This window comes from Anopheles ziemanni, chromosome 2, assembly GCF_943734765.1.
Source record: "Anopheles ziemanni chromosome 2, idAnoZiCoDA_A2_x.2, whole genome shotgun sequence".
NCBI lineage: Eukaryota > Metazoa > Arthropoda > Insecta > Diptera > Culicidae > Anopheles > Anopheles ziemanni.
Window position 1 is genome coordinate 94,588,709 of NC_080705.1, and position 12,803 is coordinate 94,601,511.

The following is a 12,803-nucleotide window of genomic DNA, read 5'->3' on the forward strand; positions in this document are numbered from 1 at the left end:
CCACCCACCAGGTGAAAATAATCAAGAGTGTTTTCGTACAAACTAGCTTATATTTTTTCTTTTCGTTACATTCGTTTGCATAGTTCATCGTATTCCAGAGGAACATTTTGTCCCTACGAGTATATAAATGGTCGTATCTTTTCATGTCCTTGATGAAAATCTCATCGCTGTAAATATGTACTTCCTTTGCATCAACTTATACAATAAAAGCTACTTTTCATTTCCTGTCGAATGATACCTGATTATAAACTGGAAGCTGGCGATAGGACGCGCGCGTCCATTCCGAACACATCTTGGGTATTGGAACAGAAAAAAAGTATTTTGTAATGTATTTTAATGTATGTAATTTGGTCAGATTCATTTGTTCATTCTCTCCTCCTATCGTAATGTTAACGGTTTTTAGAAATTACATATGGCGCGTTGTGTGCTTTTTTATTGGCCACCCTTAAAGTCCGGATTGTATGGTGCTTGCGGAGCGTAATTGTTGCTCATCGCTTGGTCGTAGCTGGGTGGATTAATAGCAGGAACAGCGGCATTAGACGGAGGACCGGGAATAGGATGTTGCATCATCGGGGGGAGCGGCAGAAACTGAGCATCATGAAGAGGGGCCGGGATGCCAGACTGGGCAGGATACTGCTGCACGACTGGGTATGGCTGAGCAGGATATGGCTGATGTGCAGGATAAGGTGCAGGCATACTCGGGTACGTGGTCGGCATTGAAGGAAAAACTGCCGTTCCGCCAGTGTGTCCCTGTACCACCACTCCGGCAGGTGTAGCCTGTGTTCCTGTGGCAACACGATGGACTTCCGATGTAATGACCACCGGCGCTAGTATAGATACAACGAGATGCAACATCAGGGCACAAACACTTTTCACTTAACCAAAACACCAGCTCTTTAATCAGCCGAACTTATCTTTCAATCGAACAATCAGCCGAACTTATCTTCCATAAGATTGTTACTTACTCGTGGTTATCACCATTCCGTCGCTCGTTCGCTTTCGACAACACATTCTGCACATCCAAACAATGAGCAGAAATCCGACGACAATTCCTATAGCTTCATACAGCATATCGCCCATCAGACTCAGTAACAGTGAATTTAATACTGATACCGATTAGAACACGCCGAAACAGAAAAGGTTCAACTAGCACCACCCGCGATGCTCTGAGAAAATATAATGTTAATGCTTGAAAACTTCTGCCGTGAATCATCCGATTAGAACTATAAAAAAACAAGTGTGTTTACTTGTGTTTATGTATTTCATGTCATACAGATCAACCTGGCAGCACGGCACCAAGATTGTATTGAAAAACAGGTTATGTCACAAAAGATTCTGTCCACGTTATCAAGGTTGCTAGGTAATTCTCTCCAGTGATCGATGACAACAAATAGGTCCATTTTAGTGGTGGGTAAAGTGAGCCCCTGCTGGGATTCGAATCTTTCGATTCAAATTCATTCTCCATCCGGATCTTCGAATCCGAATCCCAATCCTTACCTAACTTACCGATTTTTCATATCATTTGTTAAAGTAGTCGTATTAAACGTAGTAGTATTAAAGAATCGATTGTAAGGCTATTTCGAATCTGTGAATGGTTCCAGGATCGTTATCGCTATGTGCTCCCGGGGGGAGCTGTTTCAATCCCGGTCCCGTTCTAATTCTGATAATTTGACAGAAAAGCGATATGAGCTAGGATTTTTTTTTTCGTGCTCATAACCTATTTTCAAGGTAAAACAAATAATTTGTTTACCAAGAGATGCTGATACAACGATTATTTAGTACAAGGCTTAATGCTGGCTTGTGTACACAATCCGTATGTATCATCTGTAGTAGCTTGAACATTCTTCTTCTTCTTGGCGTAACCAATGACCTCTTGGTCATGCCTGCCCGTTAAGGGCTTACGAGACTTGTTTCCCTGTTGTACGTGGATAGTCAGTCCTCTCGTACAAGGGAGGGTCCGGTCTCGGTTGGGATACGAACCCACGCCGTCGAGGTGGTGAGCCTCGGCGCTCATGGGCAGATTTCCAAACCGGCGCTACCGCTCGGCTGTCGCGGACCCCCTAGCTTGAGCTTGAACATTATATTTTAAAATAAATAGTTCTTGAAAAATGATTACGAAACCTACTTGCTTGATAGCGGAGATTGCTCTTATCGCTAATAATCTAGATTATCAGAAAAACTTAGAAGATGTTCGAATGTGTTAGCTGCAATTCTACAAGTTAGCAAAGTCGTTGTGCATAATCTTTTGTACATCTAATATATTCATTTATTAGTTTTTTTTTATTTCTTTCCTCCGGTTGATTTCATCACTTCACGCCTGGGTTGTACGGTTAGATGATACATGCATCGCATTTACATGCAAATAAGTAAATCAGTTATTAAGTTCATGATATCTTTGCCTGCAATCTAGAAATACTCTATCTTCGAAGCTTGTTTCGAAGAATAACTCAGTTGATCAAATGAAACTATGAGTCAAAACATCAACAACAGTTTAAATAATCTAAATTGCTCCGAACGAATCTACATCATCTGACTTACCCACTTCTGTCGGCATTATGTTAGTAAAACTGTTTAATAAAACAATAACAGTTTGGAAACAACAAAACTTGTAACGAATCCTGCAGTGAAGCGGTTTACATGACTACCACGTGTTTATGTTCGTTTTGGTTTTTCACCGATGTATGACAATGTTACAATTACAAGGTACTATTTTAATCCGTGTCATAGATGTTTGTGTTCTGCTACTATAACCCTTCTTTCCTCAATGCCATGCAATTCTTCGCGAAGCTTGGTCGTCGAAGGAATCCGGAAAAATGATGGTTGATGATTTGTCATAAATATATTCTTATCTATCAAACAGGAGGACGACTGGTGTACAGTTCAGCTCGCATCTAAAACCAACATATAATATACATCTTAACACTTATTGGGGGTCTCGTGTTACACTTACCGCAGGGTTTCTTTGAGTTATGTTTTTAAATATGTTTAATGTTTTGCACGCGTGGGAACCAACATCCTTGTCTAACATAATATTGGGAACAAAATTCCATACATACACCAAAGGAACATCGAATTTGTAGCATAAGAAACATGTGTTTGCTACAGTCAGGTCATTCATTCTTTTGTCTTTGCTCGTATTCACATGGCGGAATTCTAACTTCTTATGCATTACTCTACATCATACATTACAATTATGTTTTCGACCGATCACCTCTGGTGATCCGCTCTCGTAACGCTAAGCTCATTGAGTTTTTTCTTTTGTTTTTGGTTTGTATGATTTTACAAAACTATCTGTCTCTAATCGCTTTCGCCATTTCTTTGTTTAGAGACTCCTTAATTGGTTCTTTTGCAGTTTTCACTTGTTCCATTTGTATTTGTGTTACAAGTTTTACTTTTATACGTAACAGGCACAGCACAGTTGTCGTACTTTTCTTTTACGCTTTAAACCATTACTTCCTCAATGGATTTTCTTTTTCCGCCGTTTTGTACAGTTTATTTTACGTACGACACTGCAAACGGCAGAGGACGCACGACGGATTCTTTCCAAAATGGTGGCATTCTAAACACGATTTTTTGTTAATTCTGGCTATTGGGTACAACACAAGACCAGACTCCATCGGCAACATCGGTATTTTCTAATCGCATTCGCCTTAAATTGTGTTCACAGCTTGTGCCTATGTTTGTTGCATAACAGGTTAATGTTTATAATATTTGTTCTTGAGGCAAAACATAGTGCTTCGACGCGCTACTTGTTCTCTATCGTTCGAGGGGAAGGTGCTGGTCCCAAACAGTTGTTAATGCAGAATTTCTACAACTTAATTTTAATATTGCACCGAACAGAATGGAACCTAGTAATGCTTCAGTAATTCACTAAATCCATTCCATTTTATCTCGTCTCATGGTTTTCCGGATCGCCACTATTGTTTTCAACAATTTGAGTAAATTCAACTTTGTATGTTTATAAATTCAGCTCTGTACTATTCGCTTTCGCTACTTTCGATAAATAAGTGTATCTATGCTGTCTTTACATCACCGCTCGTGACTATCAGGAATCGTAGGAAGAGATAGTTGTTAAGATAAGGTTACGTGTAATGTCGTTCGTCATTCCCAAGTACGTTCATATTCAGGCTCTTTTTTCATAAGTGCTTGTCAGGTGATCCGGAAAGATATATTTCCAACCGAAGCATACACCCTAAGTTATCATATCGTATTTACTCTCATAGCTACATGTTTTGCTGCCAAATTTTCATCATGAGTAATTTTCTTCTCTGTTGGTAGCTGCATGATCTCATCAGTGTTATGAGTAAAGACAAAATTATTTCAATTATGGACTTTCTTAACTAAAGCCTTGATCATAACATAACCTAATTTGTACCAGCATCCAGGATCTTATTTTTCGTGAGGAATAACACAACAAAAATCTTCTGACTTACAATAACATTAAATCCGGGGTAATTATAAGTATCGTTGAAATATGTAATATAAGAGCGGTGTTGCCGGCAAATATTCAGCACCCACAATCGCAATATGGATACACTTCGTTAAAGACGAAAGTAATGAGGATTTTATCCTTCTTAACATTAAACAAAGTGGTTGTGCTTTTATTATGAATAGGAAAATGGTTCTCTTGGAGAGCATAATTTTTGTTAACCAGTTTTCCAACCTGGCCAGTCAACTACTATGCGGTGCATTCAATTAGGTTGATTGCGACTGTTTTTCTTCCTTTTTGTTTGTTTGTTTGTTTGTCTTTTTTTTGTAAATAGGCACTGTGTTTAAGGCATCTACAAAGTGGAGGTAATAATTAACATTCATACAAATTTCTCATATCCAAACAATGGTGAGGGCCCTAGAGCACATACGCGACTGCACATTCTTTCTTTACAGTTTCTTCAATTCTTTCTCGAACCGTTTCATTATGTGCGAAATATGAAAACAATGTTGGGGTTTAGAAAGTATGGAAAAAAAGGTCCATGATCATTGAAGTTCAGATTACTTACTTCACAGTATAATTGGCAAGATCCAGAGGATAGACCGACACCTGTTCACTATTCCAAACAACCAACTCCGATAGAATGAGGTCAATCATCTGTGGATCGCGGATATTGGAGATTATTAGATAAGAAACGCGACGAATAAAAATGTTGTGAAATAAATTAAGGTAGAACTGAACCCCATTCGTCTTGCCTCTGCCCGGTTATCATTCTCACTGTACTTTCCACTTCTCTTTAATGACTTTTCGTCTTTCAAGTTACCGCAACTCCGACAACTTCCTCATTCCTACAACACGCGTTTTTTGGAGGGATTCTTTCAGCTATTACTATTAGCATAACATTCCACAGTTAGTTCCGGACTATTCCGAATTGGGGTTTGAACTGCTTGGAAATTTGTGTGTTGCTGTATTTGCAAGCTACCACTAGTCAGGAAGAATTGCATAATCAAATAGTGTACACTATGGTCCTTATTCAATTAAATATACGATGAACTAAAAAAGAAGCAAACTAAAACCATCGAATAAACAGCACATAGCTAACTTAGACAAACAATACTTACAACAAAAAGCTAGAATGAAAAAGAAATGAAAACACAATACAAATTAAAATAAAAAAAAACACAGTTAAAGAAATCCAAGACCGATTTTTACTTTATCTTGTTTTTGTTCCATTTTTCCCTCTGATAAATTGCTTTTTTTCTAAAAGCGAATTCATCATTACTCACACAAAAAGAAAACTAAATCAACTACATAACTATGACTGGAAAGGAAGAAAACACTTTTCTCAACCTACAAGCATACGAACGGCAGTCGCAGCATTGTAATTTGGCAAATGTATGCGCGCCACTCAACATAACATAATTCCACATAGCGCCCGGTGTCTGAGTGCTTTGCTATTAAAATTCATTTGCCCACCGCTTGTGACCACTGTTTTCGTGCTTCTGCCGTTCGTTTTTCTACAATGTACACTTTTATATAAGAGGACGAAGGGTTTGTTTTTCGGTGTGTATGCAAAATTTAAAATAAACAGTTTAAACATAAAAAATCAATTTAAAACACTTGGCAAACAGTATCTGATAAAGTTACGATAGCAAATAGAGTAGATCAAATAAATATCATTCTTTGTAACACTAGCCTAAACCTACACCATCCAGTTTTTTCTACCGTCCATATTCACTGACGTCCGTAATAGCTATTCAGATATAGCTCCAAAAACTACAGAATACAACGAAATACGTCTGTCCGTTACTTTGTAAAAGCACTCTTCGTAATATATCAGATATATCAGCAGTTTCTCCAATTCCCCGGGGACTCAATCGGATAATGTAGTTTTTAGAAATAAAAAAGAAAGAAATTAAGATTGAACTGGTTGTTGAAATCGACCAGAAAGCAGTGAAGCAAACCAACAAAACTAACAAATCAGAAAACAAATACGTTTGCTACACAGAAAATTGCACGGCCATTATGGATGTAGTATACGTTCTTTGTACTGGCGCAACACCCATGCCTTCACTTCGGCACACGTTAAAGACAACCGGTTTTCTGTTCAATGCTATGGCCTATCGATTTGTCTACCCACTACGGCACTGTTTGTTTGGTTTTCATCCACTTCTGATGAGCTTTCTTCTCTCTTTTCCTATTATTTTAAGGCTAAGTGTTTGTTTCCTTTACGGTTTGTCTTCTGTGTTTAGTTTTTTCTCCTTTCATTCCTCATCTCTCTAAATATTAAAAAAATACAGAGAAGTAATCCTATTAATGGCACACATACTAGGTTTTTCTCTTCATTACTTATACGATTAGTTTTTTTCGCAAATTTTCCTTCGTCACTTCTCTGCAAAGTGTTTCAGTGTTTAACTACGAGAAATATCTATGTTTACTTTCTACTACGTAGTTCTCGTGATTCTTTTCTTAGCAGATGGAACAATGACGACTATCGCTAGCCTTTTTGCAACCATTGTTTCACTTCTATCATGAGTAAAAGCTACGTTGGTTTTGTTCTTTTGCCTTAAATTTCTATCATTAGTAATTGTATTTTATATGTATATATATATTTTTTTTATTTTATTCTGGTTCGTTCTTTGCGAGCTCGTTTCTCATTCACCAGCGTTGGGATATTGGATTTTTTAACCCTTATTTTGTATTTCATCCATCCTATGATATGTCTGGCTCGAGATGAACAGCGGAAAACGAAAAAGTTCGTTCCCAAAATGGGTGGACAATTCTTTTCCACCAGAACAATGATATCGAATATCTTTGCCAGCCTTCTATCTTCATCATGAAGACAGCACACCGATACACACACCCACCAATCTTTCTCACAAACATACATATACACACACACACACGCACACACGCATACATACATACATACATACAATTGCATCAGAGGGTTGTATTGTACTGCTTATCAGAGTAACAAGCATCCCAATAACGTCACATTCATATCGGCAACACGGACGAACATGAAATACAAACAAGGTACAGTTAACCAAGAACTGTCGTTTTGAGCAAAATTATGCCTAAATTTGCTTTCTTTCGGGGCCGTACACCCACTACAATCGCAACCACACGAGCATACGTTCAAATACACACATACACGGAAAAAACACAATTACTGACGAATGAAAGGTCTATTCCGGATATCAAACACGTCATTCTGTTTGCTACGCGGGAGAGGACACCAATATCCCATTTTCCCGGAGGCTTCGTCCCTAGGAAGATCAGAATCAGAAAGGGTTGCAGCATTGATTTCCACATGGCACATCTTTGCCTTTGGATCGTTTGACTTCCGTTTTCCTTCTTACTTCAATGGTTCATTATCAATATCGAAGGTCGCGCGATCAATTGATAATTTTCTCTCCTTCAATATACAATTGACAATATCGGTTCGTCGAACGATAACATGAGAGTTAAACGCAAACTATAAAAACAAATATTGCACTCAGACTACGACTTTCGAGAAAACGTTTTCTTTACAGCACAGACTTTGCTTATTGTTCGGCACCGATTACTATAAGGGAAGGCAGGGGGCGATAGCACTTGCATGCGTAATGAAACCAAGTGGAGCAAAAAGGGGCTCTTGTTCAGCTTCTGGATCTGACAAACTATTTCCCTCTCTAGCTCTTAGCCAGATGTGTGCCTGAACTGATTCTGCTCATTTTACACCATTTAGTTTACGAACTATTTATAATCGGTGCTTGTGTTCCGACTGCTCAGTAGTGCTGCTGTTGCATTACGATGGGTTGCGTCCGAGCGTCAATGGAGGTGCTAACTCCGGGCGATGGCGAATGGGTCCCCTGAAGGTGCTTCGGCTCGCTACTATTACTGTTGTGGTTGTGGTAGGGTGAGGTTGGTTGACTCGAATAGGTGTGGTTACTGGCATTGTTGCTTCCCGTCAGCTGATGATGATGTTGTTGTTGTTGTTGTTGATGATGATGATGATGATGCTGCTGGTGCTGCTGGTGCTGATGCTGCTGATGTTGGTGGTGGTGTGTCTGGTTATAGAAGGGATGCAGCAGCTGCGACGAAAGTGGCTGTTGCTGCTGTTGCTGCATATGATAAGAGTGGTGCTGTTGCTGATGGTTGTTGCTGTGGTTGTTGTTACTATGTCCCTGGAGATGCTGCTGCAGTTTATGCGTAAAGCTGTTGGCCTGCGCCACGACGTTGTTACTATTTTCCGCGTCAATCACCACCACCTGGTTGGAGTTGTCATCCAGATAGCAGCCATCAGCGGCAGCGCCACGGTTGCCGACGGCAGCAACAGCGGCAGTGCCACCACTCTTCATGGGCTATGTTGCCCAGCCTTCCGATATTCTTGGTCTTTTATGCGCCTGCGCTGTAGGGGCGTCGTATTCGGGCAGGTGGCTGCCGCCCGTGCTAAGGTGCCTTATGTCGACCGGCGACGGAGCGTTGGTGGGGGTCACGGAACCTGTTAGATGCCCGGTAAGAGGCATATAGGAGTCTATGTTAAACATACGTCAGTTCACCGTTTTCTCTATATCGCCGTATCGGTTGAAAGAAGCGTGTGTTTCGCGATCTAAACTTACCGGGAGTCGGTGTGAGATGCCCGGTTGAGGAGGGACGTGAGTGTATCAAGTGGGAGTGGCTCAAATTGGCTCCTAACGAACTCGCGGACGTCGCTCCGCTGTTGCCCGACACCACCACGTTCCCCATCGACGTTAGCTGCTGTTGCGGATTGCCGCCTCCGTTCTGTTGGCTGGAAGCGCCACTGTTGTTGCTAGTGGCGTTCACACTGTTGCTGCTGGCACTGCCACCGCCGCCAGCATTGTTACTACTGCTGCTTCCGGACGGAGTGCCGTTCATACCACCTCCCCCTCCCCCGGGGACGCCGGGTCCATGGTGGTGCTGGTGCGACACGTTGTTGTGGTGCTCTCGTGGCGGCGAGATCGGTTCCGCCTTGATCTTCACCGACAGCGGAGAGGTTGACGGTGGCGGGGTGCTGTTCGAAACAGCTAGATGGGGCAAACCGCTGAAAAGTATTCTGAGTAAGTGCAATGCCCATTAACGTACCAACGACAAAGAGTACTCCTCCCTGCCATACGACCCTTTCACACCCTTTCACATTCATCCACGGGGCGCACAGTAAGCTCACACACAAAGGGACACAACATCTAAGGAGTAAGATAGAGCTGACATGTATCGACATCATAAGCTACCTCGAATGTTGCAAGGAGCCCATTGCGGCAGCGGCGGCGGCTGCGGAGTTTTGGCTGTGGTTGGAGGCCGCACTCCAAGGACCAATCATGAGATCCGGATTGAGCGAAAAGTCCTGCGCCCCGAACGAGCCCAGCGTGGTGGTGTAGTTCGTCAAACCCGGAATCGGAGTCTGTAGTGCTACGACCGGCGTGTTTAAATTCGTCTGCTGCCGTGTGTGCTGCAATCGAGAGCGAAAGCAATGATTATTTTGCTGCAACTTCGTCCGGAAACATTCTGATCAAACGTACCTCCACGTAGGATATGTCGTCGCCACTAATTGTCGGGTTCATGGGCGTCGGTATGACTACTCGCAGGTTGGTGGAACGCGACCCGGAGCTGCCACTGCCGCCGGAAGGACTCTGTTTTATCGTTTGCACTGCGTTTTCAAAATGGAACTCTGTTTGAAAGTAAGACACTTGACGGTTATTTTTGTTATTACCTTTGCTTATAAGTTTTCCTTTTTCTCTCGACGGCTTTGCTGGGCGCTAACTACCCAACGTCGTAATACAAGTTAGAGTTACTTCAAACAAACACTGCTGATCTTCCTTTCCGTCGAGCCAGGAAGAATTTCAAGAACCACACAAAAGGGGCAAAGATCTCAAACGGAAGGCATTCGATCCGAGCCATTCCACCATTCAAAATCTATACTGGATTTTACAACAAAACACATTTTCACATCAACCTTCACAAAATGGGTTGCGGTGGACTTTATAAGCCTGCTGCATGCATGGCGCAATCGGTAGCTGCGTTTAAAACGCTCCGTACAGTTTCTATATGTTGCTTCTTTTTTTTTGTCATAATTAGTCGTCCTGCATGCATCCTGCTCACGTGTGTGACCTACGCCTTTGATCTATATAAATGTTCACATGGTTAAACATAGCCGTAGGAGTGGGAAGTATTATACTCTGCTACATGTTACCGTTGCATTTCAGGATGACCTGTGAACTTTTCTGCGTACGCAAATAGATTTGCATATCCAGGCACGGCTGTCATTGTGCTTTTGGCTTGAGGCAAGCATGTGTAAACGCATTTCAATTGACGTCAAAAAGTATGCATGAGATCAACGCATTATCAATTCATCGTATGCTCAAACACTCAGCACAAAACCATAACAGGCTACAGGAGGGTAGACGCTTGATTTCTTCACAGGGAGAGATATTACAAGCGCTACTCCCCTAACGTTAGGCCGCGAAGTCGAAGAGGGAAAAAGTAGTACACAGAAACACAGAAGCGAAAACAAGAACAAACCATGCTTACTTTTGTTATGGGTGTTATGGGTATTATTGTTATTGTTATGTGCCTGAAGAGAGCCAATACCTGGACTCGGCCCGGGACTGGGAGATCCGCCAAGAGGTGACGCCGAATGTGGGTACCCGTTGGACATTTCCAATATGCCACCGGACGGATAAACTAAACGAGCGAAGAGACAGAGCAGGAGAAGGGAGAGCGTCAGAAGAATGCTGCGAGCAGCTCGTCGCAGAGTGCGCTACATACCCGAGTCCGTTTCTGAACTGGAAGGCCTCGGACTAATACTATTGTGTGCCATCTGCGGACTGCTCTGCAGCATCGAGTCGTTGTACGTGCCAATCACCGGCACGGAGACGGGCACGGAAACCGGCAGTGAGTAGCTACCGGTGGCCATGTTGCTCCGCGTGCCGCTGCCCGTCGTCAGCTGCTGGTTGCGCTGCATCATGATCTGAAAGTCCTCGTCGATCTTGTTGTACTTGGCCTCGGTGCGGGGCGTCAGTGTGTAGCTATCTTCCGGTTCCGGCGAGTCAGGTGACATCGTGCCATTTTTGTTTTCTTTCTGCGCGTTTACCTGCAACTGTAAGCAGACAGGCCTTACAAGAATACGGATGGGGTGGCTTTCGGCGGGACGCTTTTTTAGTTTTCACTGGTAGACTATATTACCGCACACTAACAAACACGCGTAATCGCTCTGGATTATCACACATGCATTGGTGGCTCCGAAATTCGGTCGACAAAGGGCACAACAAAAGGCCCGTCTGTTTCGCAACAGTGTAGCATTTGAAATTTTCATAGCGGAATTAAAATGTTAGTAAAATACTCTCCAAACTTTGTGCTTATTTTGCTCGAGTCAAGGGCGTATGAGAAAGGGGTTAAAGCGGTGGCGTAAAGCGTTAATGAAACCGAAGCATAACCAGCGTAAGCTGGACCACAGTTGGCAAAGTAACACACGCCCGTATGGTGCAGTAATACGGTTATCAATGTAAACCACTTCAGCATCACACCGTTAGAGGTACCTCAATTATGTTCTTGTTCGTCAGCGACTCGTGCGGCTCGTTGTACTCCGTGTACTTCAGCAGCACCTTGTCCATGTCCGTGCTGGCATATTGGTACAGCTTGTTGCTACTGCTGAAAATGATCAGCGCAATCTCGCAGTCGCACAGCACGGATAGCTCGTACGCCTTTTTCATGACTCCAAATTTGCGCTTGTTGAACGTCACCTGAAAAGTACAAAAACGTTTAGCAAAGGGTGGAAAAACGCATCCAGAGCTCAGTTCTGCGTCCTGTAGCATCCGTACCTGTCGGTTCCGCTCGTCCGTTATCCGGGAAATCTGTATCTTTTTTCGGCCCATCGTAACAGTCTTGTCTTAATCGCTGTGATTTCCGCCGAACGATCCGCCCAAATAAATCCGGACAGTATTACCAGCCTCTCAACGAATTCTTTCGACGGTTTCACTTCTGGTTCTCCACTTTCCGCTCGTTACTGAGTATTTCTTCCAGTTTTATCCAAAGTTTCATGATAAGCGATGGCACGATAAGTGAATGACCGCCTTCTAACAACTGCGACCCATGGGGTGGTCCCCGTATAACTGGTCAAGATGAAGGACTTACCACCCTTGACCGAACAAACTGCAATTCACTTGCACCTGGCCGCAAACCGATGTTACTCTTCCAATTTCCAGCCACACACTACAGCTCACCTGGTTGCCCACTTTGTCCTGCAGTAGCTTTAATATGCGAGCATCGTCAAATGTCACCGGTGAGCAATAGATTCAGCTATAAGTATTAGTGCACATGTACAACTTTGCTAGAAAGGAAGGGAGGAAAAATCAAGAAACATACATTAGAA

General features: G+C 42.6%; 2 protein-coding genes across 2 annotated transcripts; both read right to left on the reverse strand.

The window, feature by feature from the left end:
* On the reverse strand, positions 1 to 1,194 carry LOC131281357 (uncharacterized). Its single transcript, XM_058310682.1, has 2 exons — positions 966 to 1,194; positions 1 to 827 (listed from the first exon to the last, which is right to left on the reverse strand). The coding sequence occupies exons 1-2, from the start codon at positions 1,078 to 1,080 to the stop codon at positions 433 to 435; spliced, it is 510 nt and encodes a 169-aa protein (XP_058166665.1). The 5' UTR covers positions 1,081 to 1,194; the 3' UTR covers positions 1 to 432.
* Positions 1,195 to 7,861: 6,667 nt separating this feature from the next.
* On the reverse strand, positions 7,862 to 12,594 carry LOC131282556 (myocyte-specific enhancer factor 2). Its single transcript, XM_058312053.1, is given in 8 exon segments — positions 7,862 to 8,918; positions 9,037 to 9,479; positions 9,667 to 9,884; positions 9,955 to 10,103; positions 10,964 to 11,116; positions 11,201 to 11,513; positions 11,971 to 12,174; positions 12,253 to 12,594. Coding segments are annotated over 8 exon segments (2,250 nt in total). The 5' UTR covers positions 12,307 to 12,594; the 3' UTR covers positions 7,862 to 8,202.
* Between the last annotated feature and the right edge of the window lie 209 nt (positions 12,595 to 12,803).